The sequence below is a fragment of the Dipodomys merriami genome, unplaced genomic scaffold (genome assembly GCF_024711535.1).
Source record: "Dipodomys merriami isolate MVZ:Mamm:240054 unplaced genomic scaffold, mDipMer1.0.p SCAF_7, whole genome shotgun sequence".
In the NCBI taxonomy this organism is placed as follows: Eukaryota; Metazoa; Chordata; class Mammalia; order Rodentia; family Heteromyidae; genus Dipodomys; species Dipodomys merriami.
The window spans coordinates 72,654,152-72,680,441 of NW_027206290.1; the positions used below are offsets into that span (position 1 = coordinate 72,654,152).

At 44.5% G+C, this 26,290-nt stretch overlaps 1 protein-coding gene across 11 annotated transcripts in view; it reads left to right on the forward strand.

Annotated features, from left to right (window-relative positions):
• Nucleotides 1-12,843, forward strand: part of Cnbd2 (cyclic nucleotide binding domain containing 2) — a 41,575-nt gene extending 28,732 nt beyond the window's left edge. For 9 of the 11 annotated variants that reach the window (XM_070007176.1, XM_070007177.1, XM_070007179.1 and 6 more), the window contains 3 exons: nt 1,242-1,362; nt 8,568-8,731; nt 12,497-12,843. In XM_070007176.1, coding sequence (XP_069863277.1) covers nt 1,242-1,362; nt 8,568-8,731; nt 12,497-12,815 — 604 coding nt within the window. In that variant the 3' untranslated portion in view covers nt 12,816-12,843. The remainder of the gene's footprint in view (nt 1-1,241; nt 1,363-8,567; nt 8,732-12,496) is intronic. The other 2 variants (XM_070007183.1, XM_070007184.1) reach the window with 2 other exon arrangements.
• The last annotated feature ends 13,447 nt before the right edge of the window (nt 12,844-26,290 follow it).

A 26,290-nucleotide genomic window follows, 5' to 3' on the forward strand; every position in this document is an offset into this window, starting at 1 on the left:
ACTAGACCTTCCAACTCAGCTTCTTCAGAAATTCTGTTCTGCTAAGAGCACACTGTAGCACAGCAGATTAGAGCCTGATTTTCAGTTGACTCAACCCAGGTTCTCAATCTGGCTTGGACACATATTTTGGCCGTTGACCTCTCAAGTCTTAATGTTTTTTTTTCTTTTTGGTCAGTTGTGGGACTTGATCTCTGGGCCTGGGCGCTGTCCCTGCACTCTTTAGCTCAAGGCGAGTGCTCTACCGCTTGAGCCACAAAGCCGCTTCCGGTTGCCACTTCCTGTTTTCCAGTGGTTTATTAGAGATAAGAGTCTCACAGACTTTCCTGCCCTGCCCAGGCTAACTTTGAACCGTGATCCTCAGATCTCAGCCTCCTGAGTAGCTAGGATTACAGGCGTGAGCCACCAGCACACGGCTTCAAGTCTTATGTCTTAATAGAAAGTCCCAGGGTTGTTGCAAGCCAGGCAAATGGAGTAATAACTATTATATGTGACACAGAATGCTTCTGTACCTATTACTGTATTATCTAATTTAATCCTCACAAAAACTCTAGGAGTGCTATTATTATCACTTCATCGTTTAGGTGAGAAAACAAAGGGTACAGAGGGTGAGTTGCTTGTTCAAGGTCACAGAGGTAGGAAGAGCGAGTGTTCAAGCCTGGGAAATAATCTTTATCATCCAAACAGCATAACCTTCTATTCCTTGTAATTTATAAAACCACCAAAGAAAGCACAATGGATTGTATGTGTGAAATTAAACCTACTATTAACAAGGTCTAGGGGCTGTAGCCTACCCAGGGAAACAAGACAAATCACCTCTCCTCTGTCTTCCTGTCCAAAAGAGCCCCTAGTTTTGCTGCTGTAACCAAGGATACAGCAATCTTTTCCATTTCTAGACAGCTCTGACTCTTAGATATTCCTTACTCCACCAAATAATCCTGAGTACCAACCCTTATCCAGATCCCTTGGACTCTCTAGACTTCTAACCCATCAGGCCTAGTTCCACTCATGAGGTCATCAGTCCTTTAAGTAAACAGCTTTCAGGTGTGTAAGGAATCCTTGTTCTTAAGTCTCCTCCCTGCTCCACTTCTTCAGCTCCTGACTGTTTGATCTGTCTCAGAGCTTCATTTTGAATTTTCTCACCTTCAGGAGGCAAGAGTTCTCAGTGTGCCGTAGTCAGGGTGATTACTCAAACCTTACGAGCTGTGCGTTAGAGTTCTCTCTAACACGCTTTCATGTTTCAGATCCAGGTTTCCTTATCCAATCAAATGTTCTATGGTCAATACCAAGTTTGGTGAGCTCCCCAAGGAGGCTGTAGTGGGGGTCTATATGAAGGTCCATACTGTGGAAGAAGGAGAAACTGTGGTAAGTGCACAGGGAGCTCTGTTCATGATGTAGTGTGTAAAATGATTGCGCTGGGAGTGTTGGGCACTGAGAGATTTAGAAACATCCCTCTATATTTGATGATATTTGGAAATACTGTTGATTTTTAAAAGGGTAGAAGTATATTGTGGCTATTTTTTTTTCCAAAAAGTTCTTATATTTTGAAGAGATATGAGCTAGGTATGATATAATCCCTATAATCCCAAAACTTGGGAAGCTTCACTCAGGAAGATTGTGAGTTCAAAAAGTCAGAATGGTGCTGGGAATGTGGCTTAGTGGTAGAGTGCTTGCCTAGCATGCATGAAGCCCTGGGTTCAATTCCTCAGTACCACATAAACGGGGGGGGGAAGCTGGGAGTAGCACTGTGGCTCAAGTGGTAGAGCGCTAGCCTTGAGCACAGAGAGGCTCAGGGAGCCCAGGCCATGATTTCAAGCTCCAGGACTGGCAAAAAAAAAAAGAAGATTAGAAAGGTACATAGGTCATGTTGGGTGCCAGTGACTCAAGCCTGTAATCCACACTACTCAGGAGGCTAAGATCTGAGGATCACAGTTCAAAGCCAGCCCGGGCAGGAAAGGCTGTGAGACTCTTATCCAATTAACCAGCAGAAAACCAGAAAAGGCACTGTGGCTCAAGTGGTAGAGCACTTGTCTTGAACTGAAGAACTCAGAGACAGCTCCCAGGCCCAGAGTTCAAGCCCCATGACTGACCAAAAAAAGAAAAAAAAAGGGGGGGGGTATATAGGTTGGTAGGTAGGTGGTGAGGGGGAAGGAATGATGCTTAGTTGTGGAATGTTTGCCTAGCATTTACAAGCTTTGGGTTTGAATCCAGCAAAACTCACAGACACACATACACACACACACACAGACACACACAGAGACACACACACACACACACACACACACACAGATGAAGTGATATTCCCACAGAATTTGCTTTAAAATAATCAACAAGGGCGCTGGGAAGGTGGCTCAGTGGTAGAGCATTTGCCCTGCATGCATGAGGCCCTGGGTTCGATTCCTCAGTACCACATAAGCAAAAATAAACAAAACAGATTTTAACTTACATTTCTGCAGGCTAGAAGTCTAAAGTCACCAGAGCATGTTCCTTCTGAAACACAAGATATTCCTTTCCCTCCCTCCCTCCCTTTCTTCCTTTCTTCCTTCCTTCCTCTTTCTCTCTCTCTAAATATAAAAATAAAATAAATAAAATAATCAACAAGGCCACGCCAGTGGCTCACACCTGTAATCCTAGCTACTCAGGAGGATGAGATCTGAGCATCATGGTTCAAAGCCAGCCCGGGCAGACAAAGCTGCAAAACTCTTATCTCCAATAAACTCCCAGAAAACCAGAAGTGGCTCTGTGGCTCAAGTGGTAGAGCACTAGCCTGAGCTGAAGAGCTGAGGGACAGCGCTCTGGCCCAGAGTCCAAGCCCCATGACCGACAAAAAAATAAATAAATAATCAACAAGTAGTAAGGCAAGGATGTTCTCTGTTACCACTCCAGACCAACATTTCGTTTTGTTGTTTTTGTACTGGTCCTGGAATTGAACTCCAGTCCTGTAGTCTTTGTGGGGTTTTGCTCAAGGCTAGCACTCTACCATTTGAGCAACATTTCCACTTCTGACTTTTTTGGTGGTTAATTAGAGATAAGTCTCTCAGGGTTTTCCTGCCTGCACTAGCTTCAAACCATGATCCTCAGGTTTCAGCCTCATGATTAGCTAGTATTACAGGCATGAGCCTGCAAGTGCATGGCTCTTGTCCAACATTATCCTGAGACTCCTAGCAAGTCATACATTAAGCGGGGGTGGGGGGGGAGGAAATAAAAAGTATATAGGAAGAAATAAAATTGACTTTATTTTCAGACAACGTGATTATCTATGTAGACAATTCCAAAGAATCCATTTCCGAACTAGTAAGTAATTCCAATGAGGCTGGTGGATAGAGGATTGATGTTAAAGACAGTTGTTTTCCTTATTCTAGCAATGAAAATTGGAATTCAAAAGAAAACCATGCTTTTTTTTTTTTTTTTTAAGGCTTGAACTCAGGGCCTGGGCTCTGTCCCTGAGCTTCTCTTTGTTCAAGGCTAGTGTTTTACTACTTGAGCCACAATGCCACTTCCGGCTTTTTCTGAGTAGTTTATTGGAGATAAGAGTCTCATGGACTTTCCAGCCCAGGCTGGCTGGGAATTGCTGCCCTCAGATCTAAGCTTCCTGAGTAGCTAGAATTATAGGCATGAGCCACTGGTACTCAACTAAAATGTTCAGATTCTTTTTTGTGTGTTTGTGTGTATGTGACAGTCCAGAAGTGGTTTGAACTTAGTGCTTTTGGATATTGCCCCTGATATTCTTTCTCTCAAGGCTGTTACTCTCCACTTAAGCCACAGCACCACTTCCCGAAAAAACATGAATTTCTGGGCTGAGCACTGCTGGGTAATCATTGCTACTCAGGTGTCTGAGATTTGAGGATTGCTAGGCAGACAAATCCAAGAGATTCCTATTGTTAGGTAACCAGCCAAAAACTGGAAGTGGGGGGGTACAGTAGAATAGTAGAGTGCCATCACAGAGCAGATAATCTAGGGAGAGCATGAGGCCCTAATTCCAAGCTCCAGAACCAACACACACACACACACAAATTCTTAGGTATAAACCCAACAAAATATGTTGAGAATGTACATGCTGAGTATGTAGCTCAATGGTGAAACCCATCCTTGGCATGTGTAAGGCACTAGGTTTGATCCCCAGTACCTCTCTACATACACACACATCTACGTACACAAAGAAAATACATGTAAAACTACATAAAAGATTAAAGAAGCCAAGGAGGCTAATGTGGTAGTATATACCTATATTCCCAGCACTCAGGGGGCTAGGGCAGAAGATGGGGATTTGAGGCAAGCCTAGGCTACATAATATGATGTTGTTTTAAAAGAAAACAAAGCCGGGTGCTGGTAGCTAGTCAGGAGGCTGAGATTTGAGTATTGTGGTTCAAAACCAGCCCAAGGCAGGAAAGTCTGTGAAACTCTTACCTCTAATAAACTACTCAGAAAAAGCTAGAAGTGGCACTGTGGCTCAGGTAGTGGTAGAGCACTAGCCTTGAGCAAAAAGAGCTCAGAGACAGAATTCAGGCCCTGAGTGCTCCACAACCAACAACAACAACAACAACAACAAAAGATGAATAGAGAAAGTGCAGGGGACTTCAGGCACAGTAAAATTATTCTGTTTGACACTGTGATGGCAGAAATAAAGCCATCACTTTTTAAATTGTATAGAATTTATTTTTTATTTATTTTTGTTTAGTTGTGGGGCTTGAACTCAGGGTCTGGGTACTGTCCCTGAGCTCTTTGTGTAAAAATTAGTGCACTACCATTTTGTTTTTTGTTTTTTGTTTTTTTGGGTCCGGTCCTCAAGGCTAGCACTCTACCACTTGAGCCACAGTGCCACTTCCCGCTTTTTTTTTTTCTGCTTGTGTGGTGCTGAGGAATCGAACCCAGGGCCTCATGCATGCAAGGCAAGCGCTCTACCACTGAGCCATCTTCCCAGCCCCTGCACTACCATTTTGAGCCACAGTACCACTTGCTGTTTTCTTGTGGTTAACTGGATGTAAGAGTACCCTAGACGGAGCCGGGCGCTGGTGGCTCACGCCAGTAATCCTAGCTACTCAGGAGGCTGAGATCTGAGGATCGCGGTTCAAAGCCAACCCGGGCAGGAAAGACCGCGAGACTCCTATCTCCAATAAAAAAACCCACCAGAAAACCGGAAGTGGCGCTGTAGCTCAAGTGGGTAGAGCGCTCGCCTTAAGCTGAAGAGCTGAGGGACAGCACCCAGGCCCAGAGTTCAAGCCCCACTACCGACCAAAAAAAAAAAGAGTACCCTAGACGGGCTGGGAAGGTTGCTCAGTGGTAGAGTGCTTGCCTTGCATGCCTGAGGCCCTGGGTCCGATTCCCCAGCACCACATAAGCAAAAAGAAAAAAGCCGGAAGTGGCGCTATGGCTCGAGTGGTAGAGCGGTAGCCTTGAGCTGAAGAGCTGAGGGACAGCGCCCAGGCCCAGAGTTCAGGCCCCATGACCGGACCAAAAAAAAAAAAAAAAAAAGTACCCTAGACCTTCCTGTGTGGGCTGGCAGTCCTCAGATCTCAGCTTCCTGAGTAGCTAAGATTAATTGAGCCACCATTATCTGGCTAACGCCCATAGAATTTTATGACGAATCAATTTTTTAATATGTTTTAATGAGATCAAATATCGCTCTTTTTTTTTATATGGTTTTTTTTTGGGGGGGGGGGGGTCCGGTCGTGGAGCCTGAACTCTGGGCCTGGGCGCTGTCCCTCAGCTCTTCAGCTCAAGGCTAGCACTCTACCACTTGAGCCACAGCGCCACTTCCGGCTTTTTTCTTATGTGGTGCTGAGGAATCTAACCCAGGGCCTTGAGCATGCAAGGCAAGCACTCTACCACAGAGCCACCTTCCCAGCCCAAATATCGCTCTTTAGCCCAAATTGGCCTCATATTCTCTCTGCATAGCCAAGGAAAGCTACAAACTCAAGATCTAGCGCCTGGCTAGAATGTCCTTCTTGTAGAAGACTACTAGATGAGCCGGAATAAGTCAAATCTTAATTTCTAAGATTTCCTAAAAAAAAGAAACAAGGAAGTCAGGTGCCAGTGGCTCACGCCTGTAAATCCTAGCTACTCAGGAGGCTGAGATCTGAGGATCATGGTTCAAAGCCAGCCCGGGCAGGAAAGTCCGTGAGACTCATTATCTCCAATAAACTACTAGAAAACTGGAAGTGGCGCTGTTGCTCAAGCAGTAGAGCGCTCTCGCCTTGAGCTGAAGAGCTCAGGGACAGCTCCCAGGCCGAGTTGAAGCCCTACAACCAACCAAAAAAACAAAGAAAAAAAAAGGAAACAAATCCTTGGAGAAATTGTGGATGCTTCTGGTACAAGAAATAGGTAAGATGTGCCTAGAACATTTTGTCATGCCTGAAAACAAGAAAGTGTTTAGAACATAAAGCCTAAATGGGAAGGCTTTGAAATCAAAGGAATCTGAAGGTTAATAAAAGAGCTCCCACTGGTCAAAGCTGGAATAACTTGAGTAATAAAACTACTGAATTGCCAACCCAAAGTGTAAATTAAACATCATGAACACATATTGATATAAATGAGTCAACAGGAAAATTAGTAAATGGAAAAGAGACAAATTTCCTTGCAGAATAATTCCACATAACTTTTTAGATACCTTGCCCTTGAGGGAGGCATGACTCTTGATACTTAGGTATGAGCTGTTCACACTGACTTCCTTCTGAAGAGAACAGAATGGAAAGGGGGAGAAAGGTGCCAGGTGATGAAAGGCCAACATCAATTCTCATACATAGTATTGCCTTGGATATGATGTGATGAAAATGGCACTTTAGGCCAGTACCAGTGGCTCACACCTATAATCCTAGGTACTCAGACGGCTGAAATCTGAAGATTATGGTTCAAAGCCAGCTTGGGCAAGAAAGTCCGTGAGACTTATTTCCATTTAACCCTCAGAAAACCAGAAGTGGTACTATAGCTTAGAGTGGTAGAGCACTAGCCTTGAGCAAGGCAGCTCATCACTTCTCTTTTCATCCTTTGAATAGTCCATAACCCCTATATAATAAGCAAAAGAAAACTATCACATCCTACAAAATTCCTGATGAGTAACTTTTCATACTGGAAAAATAAAGTCTAAAACTGTCACCACTAAGAGGTAGCTGAAGAGACACAATAATTAAATATATCCTGAATAGTTTACCAGAAAACAACATTAGGTTAAAAACAAATTAACTCATTGACTTGGGTTAATAATACATCAGTAGTAGTTTCTTCAGTGTAACAAAGACATCATATTTATGTAATATGCTGGTAATGGGAAACTGGGTGTAGAGTGGATGGGAGCTGATAATCTTTTCCGTTTTTCTGTAAACCTAAAACTGCTCTTAAACAGTTCATTACAAGCTGGGTTCTGGGGGCTCATCGTAGTTATTCAGGAGGCTGAGATCTGAGGCTTGTAGTTCAAAGACATAACAGTTAACCATCAAAAAGGACATAAGTAGAGCTTTGACTCAAGTGATAGAGCACTTGAGAGTTCAAGCCCCAGGAACAGCATGCTTGCACGCAATGCGCACACACACACACACACACACACACACACACACACACACACACACACACACACACACACACACACACACACACACACACACACACACACACACACACACACACACACAGAGCAAAATTAATCTAGTAGCGGGGGAATGGGTATGGATGAAACAAACACCTTGGCTATGAGCTGACCACTGCTGGGGATGGTGGTAGATGTGAAGCTGAGAAGTTGGCAGAAGTGGAACTAGCAAAAGGCCTTTCTCAGCCTGACTGGGAAAGCCCATTTTCTTAAGTCCCTGTGTTTGGTCATCTGGGGCCTAGGAAGGTGCCCCATCTACCAGGCACTTTCAACTGTTCCTCAGTTACAGTGTTTCCAAGGTCATCTCTCTTCCTTCTTTCTCCTGCTGTGTTATCATACTCTCTTCTCTCCCACTGGCCAGAGTCACAAAGGTCTCCTGCAACTTTAAACTACTTCCTTTTTCACCCTCCCCTCCCCCAAACAAAACAGAAGTATAATTCCCTTGCCATGTGATGGCCCCTTAGATATTTCAAGAATGCTGTTTTGGTTTTCATTGAGCATTTCTGCAGCCAGGCACAGTGCCAATATTCCATTAATGGATCCTCTTCAGGCAGCACATCTTCTATTCCTCCAACCCATCTTCATGTGGCATAGTTTCCAGCCCCCTCATTGCCTGCTTTTTGGCACTTTGTCAGTGTTTCAGAGCTGCTCAGAACTCAACAAACGCAGGCACCAAAGTGAAGGAGCTGGGTATGCTCTGGATCCTTGTGCAGATGGAGGGAGGTGCAATAGGACAGGCTGATGGTGACTGACAGGAAGAAGCTATATAAGGAATAACAATGCTCGCGTGGGGAGTTTGAACTTGATCCCCCAGGATGTCCAAGGAGGCTTTGAGAGGGGCATAGGCATGTAGCAAGAACAGCCCTGAATTGCCCCTCCCCTTTAGCACTCCTCAGCCTTGTATGACCTCTTTTCCCTTTGAGGCCTTGTTTTTCCCACCTGGAATATCTACTGTCTGTGGGCTAAGGGCTAGTTTTTTGTGTTTCTCTAGGGTTTTCACCAGGCCTTCCTCCCAGGGGCCCAACGTGACTTGCGACCCATGGGTCTTATGAGCCTAGGAGCTGAGCTGATACGGGTGAGAAGAGAAAAGTTTTGTGAATTGATGGATAATGAAACAAAAGGAAAATTGTTAAGTACCGAGATTGACTACCCCAGGTCAGTGCAGGAAATGTGTTTATGTCTGATCAGATGACATGAACAAGTTTTTCTTTGTTATTTTAGTAAAAGAAAAAATGATATCAAATGCTGGGACAAGGGTGAAAAGAAGCAGGAAGTTTTTACACTCTAAATTGGTGTGGTCTGCCAGGCACCAGTGGCTCACGCCTGTAATCCTAGCTACTTAGGAGGCTGAGGTCTGAGGATCATGGTTCAGAGCCAGCCCGGGCAGGAAGGGCCGTGAAACTCTTATCTCCAATAAACCTCCAGAAAACCAGAAGAGGCGCTATGGCTCAAGCCATAGAGTGCTAGCCTTGAGCTGAAGAGCTGAAGGACTGCACTCAGGCCCAGAGTTCAAGTCCCATTACTCAAAAACAAAAACAAAACACAGAACTAAAGTAGATACCTTAAGTAAGAGAAACTGGATAGATTTTTTTTAATCAAAAGCAAATTGAAAGGACAGGTGATATAAGTAGAAGGTTTCTGGTGGCATCTTCCAGCACAGAGATGTCACGCTGCTCTGTTCCTTACATTTTAATATGGAAAACAGCTACTCAGCATGGCTTAAAGAAAAATCTTAGGAGCCTCAGCTTGATTGCTGCCTGGTTGGTTTGGTGTCAGCATTTGTGAAATTTCAGTTCCACTAAGGTTCACATTGCCATGATTGCACAGATGTTTGAACTCTCAGCCTTGCACTGTCCAGTCAGCATTCTGTAATGCTAACAGGCAGGATCCTTATTCATTCATTGTTGAATTCATGGTTTCCTACACTGCTAAATCATCCAGGACATATCCATTATCTAGCTCAATCCCTGTGTTGAGGGATCACAGAGTTAGTGGTGAAATTACCTATCCTATCAATACCATGGGCTAGATCACATCTCCATACTACCCAGGGCATGCTACGCCTGAGCCACATTTGTTAAAAAGAAAAAAAAAAAAAAAAAAAAAGTCAGGGGACTCCCCAAGGCCAAAGTAAGCAGTGTGATCTAACACTGATCTTGTCCGGTGAGGGCATAAAGGGCTATGTGTCTGAAGTGTCAGGCCTCTGAGGACAGGAGAGAAACCTCAGCTTATGTGATTAATACCAGACCCCCTCATCAAGCTGAGGCTCTGGAGTGCTGTTCTAATTAGTGAAAAGTAGACTAGAAACCAGTGTGTCCATCAGCATCTGAAGGGGGAATCTTGTCTGTATCAACTTAGCCTCTGGTTACATAAATAAAATGATGCCCTAAAAAGTTGTAATCAAGCTGGGCTTGGTGACTCATGCCTATCATCGTAGCTACTCAGGAGGCTGAAATCCGAAGATCATGGTTCAAAGTCAGTGGGGCAGCTCAGCTAAGTCTGTAAGACTCACCACTAAAAATATCAAAAGAGCTGGAAGTAGAGCTGTAGCTCAAGTGGTAGAGCACTAGCCTTGAGCACAAAAGCTCAGAGACAGCGCCTGGGCCCAGGGCTTAAGCCCCAGGAGTGGCAAAGAAAAGAAAATCACATGCTTTGCCTCTTTGATCCCCAGTTTCCAGATTTGTTAAATGGATTGGTATGAAAATTGAGTTAACCAGTGTAAAGTACTTGTTTGGTAAATACTAGATCAGGGTCTGACATTGTTATCCATCATTGGAGACATTGGGAATTCATGGAATTTTTTAAGGGGAGATTATCCCATGACACACTGGTAAATGTTTCACAGCCAGCCATCCTGGAGGTAGAAGACACCCTCACTGGCAGTGTTTGCTGGTTTCTGTAGTATAAATTTGCCCACATAGACAGTTTCAAGCTACCAACCTAATGTCACTAAACATGGAGTTGAGAAGAAGTGCAACCCAGTTAGCTTTCTTGAGCTGACTTTGGCTCATCACTGAGACCAAAAGGACTAGCTTGCACCCTATTCTACTTTTAGATTGTTTTTCCTTAAGTTGATCGCTGTGGATCACAGTTGACTTTGTTCTGATTAGTAACGTCCTGAATCTGTTTATCACCCGTTAGTGAGTTGTTAGTCTTACCCCATTGGGTCGGACAGTGAAGGAAAATCAGCAGAGGTTTTGATAGGCCCTGCTCTTACAGTGAGCCAAAGAGTGCTGAGCCTGTCCTGCTGCCTCACCTCTCATGTTCTGAGGGGAGGGGCCAGGACTTACCTAAGGCAACCACCAACCTACTGTCTGTCTAGAGTTGCCTGTTTGGACATTACATAGAAACAGAGTCATACAGTATACACACTCCTTACTTTATCCACTTGCCATTTAGTGAACCTGTGGGCAATTTCCACATTTTTAGCTATTACGAGTTACGCTGTTATGAACATTCTTGTAGCCACTGCTGTGACTAAGCACCTGAAATGTGTTTAGTACGAAGTAGAGCTGTTTTTTCAAGTTTGTGTATGGACAGATATTTTTATTTCTGCTAGGTATCTGCCTAGGAATGAATGGCCCAGTCATATGCTGTTTAACCTTCTGAGGAATGTGGCTCCATCCATTTATATGCCCCCCCGTCAATGTGTCAGAACCCTCATTCTAATATTTCATGTCCTCACCAGAACTTAACAGCCAGCCTTGTTCATCATGGTAGCCATCCTAGTGGGTCTAAGTGGTATTTAGTTGTGATTTTGATTTAGATTTCCTTGGTGGTTAATGATCACAAACATAATTTAAACTTTTTTAAATATTTATGCCAGTCCTGGGGCTTGAACTCAGGGCCTGGGTGCTGTCCCTGATCTTTTATTCAAGGCTAGGACTCTACCACTTGAGCCACTTCTGGATTTTTCTGAATAGTTTATTGAAGATAATAGTCTCTCAGGCTTTCCTGCCCAGGCTGGCTTCAAAACTGCAGTCCTCAGATATCAGCCTCCAGACTAGCCAGGATTATAGGCATGAGCCACTGGTGTCCCTCAAGAGTACATTTCTTGGGGAAAGGGGAGTGGGGGAGAGGGAAAGTACATTTCTTTTTTTTCTTTCTTTTTTTTTGTTTTTTTGTTTTGTCAGTTGTGGAGCATGAACTCTGGGCCTGAGCTCTGTCCCTCAGCTCTTCAGCTCAAAGCTAGCACTCTACCATTTAAGCCACAGTGTCACTTCTGGCTTTTTCTTGCTTATGTGGGGTTGAAGAATCGAACCCAGGGCCTCATGCATACAAGGCAAGCACTCTACCACTGAGCCACCTTCCCAGCCCCAAGAATACATTTCATTTTGTACAATGTCACCCTCTCTCTCAGTTTTATTTATTTATTTATTTTTGTCAGTTGTGGGGCCTGAACTGTGGGCCTGGCTACTGTCCCTCAGCTCTTCAGCTCAAGACTGGCGCTCTACCACTTAAGCCACAACACCACTTCTGGCTTTTTCTTCTTATATGGTGCTGAGTAATCAAAACCAGGGCCTCATGCATGCAAGGCAGGCACTCTACCACTGAGCCACCTTCCTGGCCCTTAATGTAAATTTTTAATTTAAATTTTTAATAGCTATAAGATCTAAAAAGAGAAGTTAATTTTAATGTATTTACTAGATTAAGAATCTTTAAAGTATTATTGTTTTTGACATATTAATATAAAATTAGTGATATATGTTTCATTCCTTTTTTGGTGGTGGTCGTAAGTCTTGAAATCTGGTGTGTATTTTATATCCACACTACAGCTCTAATTCAGGCTGACCACATTTCAGGTACTCAGTAGACACATGTAGGGTGTAAGGGAAGGTATACGGGAAGAAGGGATTAGATCAGTAGAGCAGGAGGCAGGAATGGAGGGGCAGAGGCTAAAGTTCTGTGCCTGCCCTTCAGTGATGAAGAGTTATGCCAGAGGTTCCTCAAGGAGAACAACTGGAACGTCTTTCGGAAGGACCTGATACGGCTGCTTATGGAATCTCAACAAAAGCCACCATTCATCCCAAGCTACCCCAGGAAGAAAGAGATCTACAACCCAAAGTCTTTGATCCTGGATTTGTGTAACATCAAAAAAAGGAGTAAGCCATGTCGCCCAGTGTTTATGGCATCCCAGAAGTACCTTCCTCCATTGCGAATTATCCAGGCCATCTCAGCACCTCGGCATAAAATCCAAGAACTCCTGCCTCAGTATAAGAATGCAGGGGTTCTTATTTAGCACTAATAAAAGATTTTGTTGTAGTGGCTACCATGTTTTCTGAATGACCTCCGAGGGATTTGGACTGGGAGGGCTGATGTGGAGTCAGGAGGGTAGTGTGTGTGAATTCATCACTGGAGTTGGTGTCAGGGTGGGAGGAGCCTTCTTACAATGAACAGAATGAGAGGTTATAAATGCAAATAACATCATCACCAGACAGGTCATCTAAAGAAAAAGAGGGCCAGGGTTATTCTTTTCTAACAACTCACTCTTGAAATACCTAATTTTGATCCTGTGACCTACCTTAATCCAGTGAAGGGCAATCCCCAGGACCCAGTAATCCAAGGGACTCTAGCCAAGTCTGACCTCTTAAAGGTCTCACTACTTCTAAACATTTTTACACAGGAGACCAAACTTTTAGCACATGGACCCTTGGGGAACCCATTCAAAATCTGTCTAAATCACAGCAAAAGGCTGTTACCCTAAAAGTATTTCCTTGGCAATGAACTAGGTGGCATCATCCCATGTGACAGATGGGAAGCCTGAGGCCCAGTGAAACAAAGGCCTCATCTCAGCCCAGTGTGCTACCAGGCGCAGAAAATGTGTTCACTTTTGCTGTAGCTGGTACCATCCTAGTCTATCAGCTTGCTAGTGTATGTATTGCAACGCCATTGCTACTCATCTAGCCCCCACCTGTTTGCAAGAGAGAAACTCTGTACATACACAGCCCTGAGACTGCTAGTGAATCCATTCACTCTGCAGTGATTTTTCCATATGGAAACAGGCATAGTCATACTTGGAGAGGCACAACTAGGCCCTGTGAGCCAAAAATAAAAGCCCCAACTCTAAAAGCTTCCACTATTTGAGAAAAATGAAAAACCTATTTGAAAAATAAACACAGAAAGTGTTGCCAGCACTTATTATAGGAAATGTTTAAGATTCCATCTTGGGGCTAGAGGCAAAAGCAATCTTAAAATCCTCTGTTCGAGCAGGGAGCTGGTGGCTCATGCCTATAATCCTTGCTACTCAAGGGGCTGAGATCTGAGGATCATGGTTCAAAGTCAGCCCAGGCATGAAGTTCCGTGAGACTCATCTCTAATTATAACCACCCCAAAACCAGGAGTTGTGGCTCAATGTGGTAGATTGCTAGCTTTGAGAACAAAAGCATGGGAATTCAAGCCTCATGACTGACCAAGAATATATATGTGTGTGTAGATACAGATATATAGATACACATACACATACACACATCCCTTCTGGGGCTAGGAATGTGGCTTAGCAGTAAAGTGCTTGCCTAGCATGCATGAAGCCCTGGGTTTGATTTTCTAGCACCACACAGAAAAAGGAGTGGTGCTGTGGCTCAAATGGTAGAGTGCTAGCTTTGAGCAAAAAGCTCAGGGACAGTGCCCAGGCCCTGAGGTAAAGCCCCGGGACTGGCAAAAAAAAACAACAAAAATACAAAAGAATCCTCTGTTCCTTCTGGTAAGTCATGGGAGGTCATATTACCTTCCAGTTAAAGCAAGTCTAAGGGGTGAAATGGGTCACAGGAACACTTGTAGGATACTGTGGCTTGAAGCCACTTTGCCCATGTGCCTGCCTGTGTGCTGTTTGGGGCACTGTTTAGACTTTGGCTACAACTGACCCTGAGCAAACATTGGAGGTGGTCCCAGATTCTAGATGGCTGAGAAGTAGCACCAAAACGGGTTGGTTACAGGGCTGTGGCGACAGCCACTGTGAGAGCTGGGGACAGTGAGAAGTAGCGGTCAGCATTGCTGTGTGGCTTCCAGGGAGAAGTGTTCCTCTCACCTGGCCTAAAGGGCTGGCAGGGCTATCACCCTCTCTTGTCTTGCCCCAAACATCCTATTTCCAAAGCCTCTCCTTACTCATCAAAAGATCAGGATCAAGATGAAAGCAGAGGACTAGGGGCATGGCTCAAGTGGTAGAGTGCCTCCCTAGCAAGCTTAGCACCTTGAGTTCAAACCCCAGGAAGAATAAAAGGAGGAGGAGGTGGAGGAGAAAGAGAAAAAGAAAGAAAGCTGGGCACTGGTGGCTCATACCTGTAATCCTATTACTCAAGGAGGCTGAGATCTGAGGATTGCAGTTCCAAGCCAGTCCTGGCAGTAAAGTGTGAGACTTTTTTTTTTTTTTTTGGGGGGGGGGTCCAGTCATGGGGCCTGAACTCTGGGCCTGGGTGCTGTCCCTCAGCTCTTCAGCTCAAGGTTAGCGCTCTACCACTTGAGCCACAGCGCCACTTCCAGCCTTTTTTTTCTTTCTGCTTATGTGGTGCTGAGGAATCGAACCCAGGGCCTCAGACAGGCAAGGCAAGCGCTCTACCACTGAGCCACCTTCCCAGCCCCTAAAGTGTGAGACTTCAATTAACCACCAGAAAACCAAACGCAGAGCTGTGGCTCAAAGTGGTAGAGCTCTAGCCTTGGGCAGAAAAGCTCAGGAAACAGCGCCCAGGGCAAGTTGAAGGCCCATGACTGACCCCTCCCCCCCAAAAAAAAACCCGATGACAAACTAAGGACCTTGGTGACAATTGTGTACAAATGAACTGTGAGTAAAAGAATGGTATTATCTTTGCTGATGTTGATAACTGTACTGAGTTGTGTAAGAGAATCTCGTTATTGGGAAATACATACTGCTATACTTCGTGGTTAAAAGAGATTTCTCCATGCCTGTAAGCCCAGCACTTGGGAGGCTGAGGCAGGAGGATAGGGAATTCCAGGCCAACCTGAGCTAAAGAATGAGTTTGAGGCCAGCCTAGGCTTCATAGTAAGACCTTGTCTCAAACACAGAAAGAATTCTTTGACTTACTCAAATTATTTGCAAATATATATATATATATATATATACTTAAAGAAAATTTAACAGTTGACACGTTTGGGTGAAAGATTGAGGTGTGTTTTTTTTGTTGTTATGGAGCTTGGGTTCTGTCCCTGCGCTCTTCAGCTCAAGGTGAGCGCTCTACCACTTGAGCCACAGTGCCACTTCCAGTTTTCTAGTGGTTTATTGGAGATAAGAGTCTCAGGAACTTTGCTGCCTGGGCTGGCTTTGAACCATGATCCTCAGATCTTAGCCTCCTGAGTAGCTAGGATTACAGGCATGAGACACCTGCTCCCGGCTGTTGAGATTCTTACATCCAATTTACCAACAAAAAGATGGAATTGGAGCTGTTGTTCAGGTGGTAGCGTGCTAGCCTTGAGCAAAAAAAGCCCAGAGACAATGCCCAGACCCTGAGTTCAAGCCCCAGGACTGGTACATGCCCCCCCCCAAAAAAAAAAACAACACTGATATTTTCATTAATATCTTCAGATAACTGTACAAGGATGTTTCCACTTACCATGCACATTTATATGTACAATGTATCTTAACCATAATCACTCCTTCCATCCTTCTCCCTCCTACCTACCCCTTCCCCGCCTCAGTCACATCGTTTCCGAATTTCAAACCCTTCCAACTTTTCTCATATGTCCATTGAGTTTTATGTATTCACTTACCTCTTCTCTTTTCATTTATCTTTTCCCTTCCCATTACCTCCTGCTCCCAGTCAAGACATGTTTCAGCTTCCTTTTTGCTACATTGCCTGTTAATCATTTAATCATTTAAAGGGGTCAGACTGTAGGATCTTGTGTTTACTATAGTCAGTTTCATACATATACATGTATATACATACATATGTATGTCTACCATGTATATACATGTATATATACCTTAATGTGTATGTCTATATATGCTTGTGTATATGGCCATGCATATGTTTATCATATACATATATATATATATATATATATATTTGTTTTCAGTATAACAGCATGAGAGAGAAAACTTGCCCTTTGTCTCTCTGAACCTGACTTTACCAAATCTATCCATTTCCTTGAAAACTGATATTTAATTCTTCCTCTTGGCTGAAAAAAAATCCAGTGTATGCATGCATGTACATGCTTATACATATATACATACACATAAAATATACACATACATATGTCATTTTCTTGATCTGTGCCATCAGTTGTATGGCATCTGGGCTGTTTCCATACTTTGTCTATTGTAAGCAATGGTACAGTGTACATGACTATGCAGTTAAGTGCCTTTATTGTATCCTGATTGACATTCTTTAAGGCAAATGCCAAAAAAAAAAAAAAAAGGCAAATACCATCTTAAGGCATTGAAAACAGGACCTGACACTAGACCAACTGCTCTACCACTTAAGTCACACCCTGAGTCTGTCAAGGCCATTTATTGAACTTTTTCTGAGTCATTATACAAATCTTTTTACATTTCTGTAAACTGGCTTGTGTCCTTTTGACAGGTCCCCATTCCCCTTTGAGCACTTTCTCGCCAGACATTTCAGGATGATCTTTTTTTTTTTTTTTTTTGGTCCGGTCGTGGGGCCTGAACTCTGGGCCTGGACGCTGTCCCTCAGCTCTTCAGCTCAAGGCTAGCGCTCTACCACTTGAGCCACAGCGCCACTTCCAGCTTTTTTCTTTTTGCTTATGTGGTGCTGAGGAATCGAACCCAGGGCCTCATGCATGCAAGGCAAGCGCTCTACCACTGAGCCACCTTCCCAGCCCCTTCAGGATGATCTTATCCTTTCCCCAATGCAGCCCTGTAACTAGCCAGTTCCCCAACAGTGGTTCCTTTAGTAGAGAATGGCATTTAGAAGCTTCTGACCACAGCTTTTGCACTGATAAAATATGGCTTTGGAAGGTTCTTAGATCTGGAGAGGCAAACCTCATCAACCAAGCCAGACCAACTTATTACAAGACTAAGCCTTGGACAAAGGACAGTTGTTTGTGGACCTGGGTCACCATGTGACCAGATTCAAGAAGTGCCTTTCTGAAGCCTGCCTCCAGTCAGCTCATGCCAGTCTTGGGGTCCAGACAGGGGTCCAGGCATTTAGGCAGTTAGAAAGCCACTGCCTTCTTCCATCCGCCCTCAGGATCCCAACTACCCAGGTTACAGCAGCACCCAGAGAAACTACTTTCTACACCTAGAGGTCTAAGTGGAAAATAAGAACTTCAGTGCTATTGAAATGTTTCCTGTACCTGACAGGCAGATGTCTGATTTGTGCATTTGGCCTTGGGCCTCCAGTTTGATAAAACCTGAAGAGCCCTGACTATTCAACTTGTGCCTATAACCACAACGCCATCAGCAGTATGTGAGCTTGTATCTGTCATGCTCAGCAGAGTGTCTAGGCACCTGCTCCACTTCAGACATTGTAGTGCACCCTATGGCTGTGTAGGTGGCTTAAAGGTGCCTTTCAGGAAACAGTGGCACAAGCAGGTTCCAAATTCAAAAGGAACGGGTAGGGGCTGCAAAGAAGAGGACACACTTTAATTCTGGGATATCAGGTTCTTATAGGTAAGACTTCAGAAATTAGAATCTGATTGGAATTGAGTCCTGGAAAATGACTTTACCAAGTGAGCCATGAGGAAAAGGCAACATGGGCAGAACAGCACGAATAGAACATGCGCTGCTCCAAGTGCAGGGTCCTCATGCGAGGCAGCACAGCACAGGATGGGGCTAACATCTAGGCAGTGAAAAAGGCCTTTAACTCAGAGTGCAGCCAAGGAGCAGAAAACACTGCTTCCATGGAGCACACTAGCTTTATTCCACAAACAATAGGGACTGCAAGTGTTTGTTTTAGTCCTGGGGCTTGAACTTATGGTCTGGGCACTGTCCCTGAGCTTCTTTTCCTCAAGGCTAGCACTCTACCACTTGAGCCGCAGCGTCACTTCTGGCTTTTTCTGTTTATGTAGTTCTGAGGACTCGAACCCAGAGCTTTATACATGCTAAGCAGGCACTCTACCACTGAGCCACATTCCCAGCCCTTCAAGTTTTGTTTTTTTTTTTTAATAACCTTTATTTAACATGTGAGTTACAGAAAACATATTCGCAAAGTGCAAAGTATTACTGCCACAAGCAGTTCAGGTGGACATGACTGTCTAGATCCTCCATGTACATACACCAATCCCTTTTTAGGTAACAGATCTATGGTTTGTGTCATGCTTTTCCAAATGTTACAAATTCACCAATTCAAAATCCGAAAGCTACCATGAATATTTTGATAACCAAGAATAAACTACACAAACTCAATCTGTTTGGTTAAAAAAAAATGCATTCCTGCTTTTCTTAGGGATAAAAATTTCACTGAAGACAAAAACAGCAACAGGCTTCTAGACAGAAGTATTGGCAGAGTTACAATTAAAATACTGAATTTCCTTTATGCTCAATTTAAAGAGACATAAAGCAAGATATACTAAGCAATTTCTAAACTCATTAGTAGGCTTATAGCATACTATTAAAATATTAGCAAGAATGTTTCTACTAAATATATGTATCCCCAGGGGACAACCAGAACCATATACATCAATGGTTCTAATCAAAGTAAAATTCTGAGCACACCTGCACACATCTCTCTCCCTACAGGCTTCCTATTCCTACCCTCTCCTACCAGCCTCTAAGTAAGTCCTGACTTCATTGCCCAGGGGTGGCACAATCCATCCAAGATGGATCTGCTGATTGTAACAGGTATTACAAGTTATTTAATTCACTACTTCTACTTTTTACCATACATTATCTCAGGACATCTATAAAGATTAGATGTTCTGAAATAATGAGAGCTTTGTGTACAATGTAAGTATTTTACCAAAAATGCACATCTTCTAGATGTGGCGATGCTAACAGAGCCCTTCCCCCACCTTCCTCTTCTCCCTCACCATCTCTCCAGACACGCTGAGATAATTCACTCCTAGGAGACAGTTTTTCCCAAAAACTAACAGAAGGACATTTCTATAGGGATTATTTTTACTTTTAGCATTAAGACTTAACCCTTAATACTTGGTAATAGTAACTAAAATACACATACAAAAGCAAGTCTAGACCAACAAAACAGGCCCGAGATAGCCTGCTCTTTGCACACTTCCTCCCCAACCCCACCCCTGCTGCCACCCAGTAAACAGCATAGTCTCTAAGACATTACAATTCATCCCAAATTCAACCACAAAAAATACTTCAAGGGCATTATGTTAGCCTTCTACTTTTACAAGGTTATACACATTTGGACATCTAGAAAAACTAGATGCTTCTAATAAGGTCTTAGGTTTCCCACCAAACAAACATACAAGTAGTGCCAGATAAAGCACACACACTTAGCAAAAGCTCTAATTTGAAAGAGAAGATTCTGGCCTAGAACCCTTCCCATTTCCATCAACCCAATGTCAGGGTTATTTACACATCTGTAATATTTCAAGGGGATTTTTAATAATTTTACTTTAATGTTTAAAGTCTTTAAATTTTAACACAAAATGTACTCAATGTGTTAGCTTACTAATTCTACTTTTGTCACTGGCAACCTCTTTAACATCTAGCAAGACTAGATATTCTAAATTAGGACTCATCTGTCCTTTATATACACTATATACAGAACAAAATTAAAATGCATAGACGCAAGAGACAATGGTCTATCTTGCTTCACCATAAACCCACTGGTAGAAAGCCCTCCGCACTTCTCCTCCCTCCCTGAACCAGAACGCACACCTTGCGTACTGCTCAGAAGCCGTTTCATCATTCCATTTCCAAAAGACAAAATGTCATTATGAATTTTAGCAAAACAGTATCTACAAAATGAATTATTTACTACCTCTACTTTTAACATACTTTGTGCACTTCTAAACATCTAGAGAGACCAGATGTTTCAAATAAGGACTTACTTGTCCACTATATACACAGTAGTATTGAATAAGCCACACACATGTAACAATGGTTCTATCTGAAAGTGTCTTCTAGGTGGGAGCAGTCTAGCCTAGATCTTTTCATTTCTTCCAACTCCTCTCCAGTATCACACTTGATACTTACAGTCTCTTACAGATGTTACAATTTTGCTTCTAAAGCCTTTTTCAGAAGACAGCCTTTCTATGAATTTTAACAATGCATACAACATGTGTTAGTTTACTAACTCTACTTCTGTCATACACTGGCAACCTCTTTAATATCTAGAGACTAGATATTATAAAATTAGGACTCATTTGTCCGGTCTGTACATAATATATACAATACAGCAAAGTTAAACGAAATGTACGTAACGTAGAGGGTAAGGGATAAGCTGAAATTTTCTCACACACACTAACAAAATCAACTTTTGCAGCAGTTTCCTTTCCATCACCTTAAACCCAGTGAACAAGTACAGACACTACACTGTTCACAGAGGTGGTTTAACAACTCCATTTCCCAACACAGTATTTCCCAAATTTTGCAAAGCTATTTACAGTTATTCTACTTCTACTTTTAAGTACACCAAACACTTCTAAATACCTAGGACTGACTATTTCATACGCAAACTTGCTTGCTGTGCTCACAGCACTGGTAAATACAATTGCACATGCAACAGTGGTTATAATCCAAGGTATCCTCTAAATACGGCCATTTTGGCCCTGGGCCATTCCCTCCTCAATTCCTTCTATCTGCCTTCAAACCAGTAGACCAGTACAGGCATATGTAATGCTTAGAGATAGTTAAACAAATTCATTATCTAACTGTCATTTACAGAAAAAAAAAAAAAGCTTCCTATGACATTTTAACACAAAGTACACAAAATGTGCTAATTTTACTACTTTGTCATACACTGGCAACCTCTTTTAACATCTACAGACTAGATGTTGCAAAAGTTGGGCTTTTTTGACTATTATATATACACTATATACACAGCAAAACAAAATGCACAATACAGAAAAATGGCATCTGAGGATGTCCAGGTATGAATACACTAGCACATTACTTTTTGCAATTGCTCACTTCCACCTCCCCTCCAAACCAATAAATGAGTACAGGCAGTACCTGCCATTCTGCTCACAGAGGTGGTTTCCCCATTCCATTTTCTAAAGACAGTGTTCCATGTGAATGTTAGCAAAAAGATACCTAAAAAGTGATTATTTTACTACCTCTACATTTAACATACGTTGGGCACTTCTAAACATCTAGAGAGACTAGATGTTTTCAAGTAAGGACTCAGTTTGTCCACTATATACACGGCAGTCTTCACTGACTGCACACATGTAACTAAATATAAACTGAAAAATGTCTTCAAAATATGAACATTCTAGAACCTTTGTCCACCTACCCAGTGGGCTAGAATGCTCAGATTTTCAGAAGACCTTTTCTAGGGATTTTAACACAAAACATACAAAGTCTACTAATTCTATTTTTGTCATACACTGGCAACCTCTCTAACATCTAGAAAGACTAGATGTAAGTTAGGACTCCTTTGTCCTTTATATACACTATGTACACAAGAAAGTAGAACAAAATGGGACAAGGTTCCTCTTCACTGTGAGCACTGGAGTGGTCCTCTTTACATTTCTTTCACCTGGGTACCAAGGCGTAAGCACCATGCCTACAACTCAAGCGGTTAACCGTTTTCCCTCCCCCCCCCAAATGCATTTCACAAGACTTTTAATAGGGACGTTTACAAAATGTGTTATTTTCCTACTCCTACTTTAAAAATACATCAGGCACTTCAGAATATCAAAGGTACTTAAGTGCAGTCAACTCTATATACAGCAAGGGGAATGAGATGCACACAGATCAATGGCTGTCACTGGAAAATGTCTTCGCCGATCCCCTCTTCCTTCTCACAGGTCTTCTGTTCCATGTCCTCCAACCACCGAACGGAACAAACGCGGACGAGTGTGGCTCTGGCTGTGTCCTCTGGAGGTGGTCTCACACCGCCATTCCAAGTCACTTCCAGAAGACGTTTCTATGGTCTTTACAAACACATGGGCATTGACAGGTGCGACTTTCTACCTCTACTTTATCATACGTCGGCAACCTCTTCGCATCTGGAATGCCCAGATGGACTCAAAGTCGTCTTTTAAAAGGTTGGGGGAAGTTGAGAGCAGCTTTTTCATATTATATACACAGGCCTGCTAGCGGCCAGGAAATCTTCGTGGGCTTCCGGTGGGCACCCGTGGCCATCACTCTACCGTTTCTCCGCGGGCACCAGCCCAACCGCCGGGGCCGCCAACCGTTGCCCCTGCCGTCATCCGGGGCTCCGCTCACCTGCCAGGACCGTTAGGGCCTTCGTGTGTCCTTGTCGCGGGGTGCGGCCTCTCTGGGGGGCAGGGAGGTCACCCCAGGTCCCGGATCGGCGGCCTAGAATGCGGGCGAGCTTCCAAGGCCTCCCGCGGTCCCCGTCCTCCAGCCCGTCAAAGCCTCCGCCGCCGCGGTGGCCCGGCTGCGCCATGCCCGCCGCCACCAAGGGCGCCGCGTCCTCGGCAGCCGGGCGAGGCCCTCGATGACCCGGCAGGGTGGAGCCCGGGCTCCCAGAGGCCACCGCCGCCACCAGGTCATTGCGGCGGGGGTGCGGGAGCTCGCTGCCGGAGGGCCCCCGCCGGTCCCCGGGGCCCTCCGCTCGGCCTCGGGCCTGGGGCCGCAAGGCGCCGGGGGCCCCGGGGAAGCAGGCCGCGCTCCGCTCCTCTCCGCGCTCTCGACCGGAACTGACTTGGCACTTCTCGACGCGGCCAAGAGAGGAGCGGAACCGGAAATGCTCTTGAACCAGAGCCAGAGAAGTACGGTTCCGGGATTCCAACGTTCCGGCACGGAAGAGTGGGAGTGCGAGCGGTCAGCCCGACCTCACGACCCCCGCGTCTTGCCCCCTGCGACGGTTGATACCGGCCGCTGAGTCCCGGAGCCCCCGAGTGCCTCGGTTTCCTTACTCCCCCGCCCACTGTGGTAGGACTGCAGTCTTTCACTCACCGCGTTTCTCTTGCGCACCTACTGTGTGCCCGGAAGCATTATGGAAGGCAGCCGGGAAGGAGGAAAAAAACAAGATGAACATTTTTGCTTTCCTAGAAAACACAATAAGCAAGAGCCTTACGCTTAATAAAGGCAGGGCTGGGAAGGTGGCTCAGTGGTAGAGCGCTTGCCTTGCATGCCTGAGGCCCTGGGTTCGATTCCTCAGCAAAAAGAAAAAAGCTGGAAGTGGCGCTGTGGCTCAAGTGGTAGAGCGCTAGCCTTGAGCTGAGGAACAGCCTCCAGGCCCAGAGTTCAGGCCCCATGACTGACAGAAAGCGAGGAGGGGTCAGCCAAGGAAAAAATAAAAGTGAGAAATCCAAGTGTGGGTTTGGAATGTTTTAGGTGATGGCCAGGTGGCTTTTGGACAGACCTGAAGGACGCAGGAAGCCAGTCATGGGAGGAATTGTGGTGGGAGAGCCTAACGGAACAGAGTGAGAGACGCCAGCAAACACCCCAGAGACTGGGCCTCTCCTTCACAGTGAGACAAGAATCTGAGCAGGGGAGTAGTACTAGAGAACAGGGGTGGTGAAGTAGAGGGGAACTGTGGCACAGTGACACAGAGCAGAAGGACTGATGGCCTCCTTTCTGCGTTTCCACAGGCTGGTGTTCCTGGAGTCCATAGCCCAACCATAACCATTACATGTCACTAAATATACTTCAAATATGGCAGGGTCTCTATCCCACTTTGTTCTTATAGTAGCTATGAATTGCACAAGGATATTTATGTTTTAATTAAAAGTAGAATGAAATTAAAATTTCAGTGCTTTGTCAACATTAACCAAATTCCAAGTTCTCTGTAGCTCATGTCTGTCAGCCTGCCATCCATCTCAGTGCTCAGCCCCTTCCACTTCACTTCCTGGAGTAGCTTGTATCTGCCCCCAGCTGCGTCAGCAGAACACCCTCCACCCAAACCTGAACTGCACTTTGCCCTTCACAAAGAACTCTCTGAGGGCTCCTGCCAGTTTCCCTCTCTCTGCCCAGATTTAGCTGTGCACACAGAGAACTCCCACCTCTATCCCCAGTGTTATAAGGATGTCCCTAGATATGGACAGGCGCTATTTTGCTCCCTCTCCTGTGGGGGAGATGGCCATGTCAGCCCCTCTGGTAAACCTCCTTATAAGCCTTCCTCTCCTGTATATGACAGTGTCCATGTAGGCTTTGGGGATGGCTGCTTTCAATGTCCACCAACCCAAAATGTCCTGTTGGACAGTGTTAATCTATAGTCAAATCCAAACCAGCAGCATTGCTCACTTGGATGCCTCTGAATTGTTCTGACAGTTCCTATTGTTCCTCATAGTTCCCTATCTATCCTACAGAGGACAGTTAACTTTTAGTCCAAAATCAGATCTTGTATTGTTAGCCTGACATGTTCCTTTCCCTAGACTGGCCGACAAAGGGCCCTTTTGGTGCAGGCAGCTGATAACCAACTTTCTCCCTCTCACCTTGAAATAACATTCCATCTGGTCAGTTACAGATACAAATGGTAATAGCAGGCCCCCTTATCTACTATTCAGGCAGCTGCCATAAATCTTAGCTCACCATCATGAAATTCTCTGCTCAAACATTTCACATGAATCCCCGCCCTTATCTCCTGTAGGTTATAAATGCCCCCTAAATAAAGGACAGGCACCATTTCTCCCTCTCCATTGAGAAAAGTGGCCTTGTGAGCTCCTGCTGACAGTAAACTCCTTTTGCTGGCAAGGGTGCTTTCAGTTACTCCTGCATAAGCCTTGAGGGCTTTAATCCCACTTGGAACAAAATCCAGACTCTCCCATGGCATTTGACCTCTGCCTCCCTCCTGCCTGTCTTGGACCACTCTCTCCATCTATATAATGACAGCTACATTATAGAATATAGATGGCATATCACAGCCACATTGCGAATTGGCCTAGCCATTCCTTCCACTATCCAAGCTCTACTGTACAAATGTCCTCTGGGTAACCTGGCTCTTGATATGGCTTTTTTTTTTTTCCAGGTCCTGAGGCTTGAACTCTGGTGGCCTGGGCATTGTCCCTGAGCTCCTTTGGCTCGACTAGTGCTCTACCACTTGAACCACAGTGCCACTTCTGGCTTTTTCTGTGATTAACTGGAGATAAGAGTCTCTCAGACTTTCCTGCCTGGGCTGGCTTCAACCATGAACCTCAGATGTCAGCCTTCTGAGTAGGTAGGATTACAGGCATGAGCCACTGGTGCCTGGAGGGCTTTCTTCTTAGCCTACAGGTCTCACGTCTGGTAGGTCTTACCCCCCCCCCCCCCCATCACATCCGAATCCAGTGTGGCCACACCTTCTTCCGCCCCTGGACTTGATAAGTCTGACCTGGCTGTGGTTCGATCCTTTTTATTCCTGCTGCTTGGGCTTCCAACTTGGCCAGAGGTGCCCTGCAAATAAACCTTTCCCTTCCCTGAATAACACGTGCTGCTCTCTTTAGTCGGCTGCCAATTTAATTGACCTAACACAGACATCATTACCACAGCTAGGTTTTGTTTTTGTTTTTGCTAGTCCTAGGGCTTGAACTCAGATTCTGGGCTCTGTCCCTGAGCCACAGGCTCCACTTCTGGATTTTTTTGGTGCTTAATTGGAGATAAGCGTTTCACTGTCCAGGTTGGTTTCAAACTCTAATTCTCAGATCTCAGCCTCCTGAGCATTAGGATTATAGGCATGAGCCACCAGTGCCTGGCCCTGGTTTGTTTTTTAATCTTGA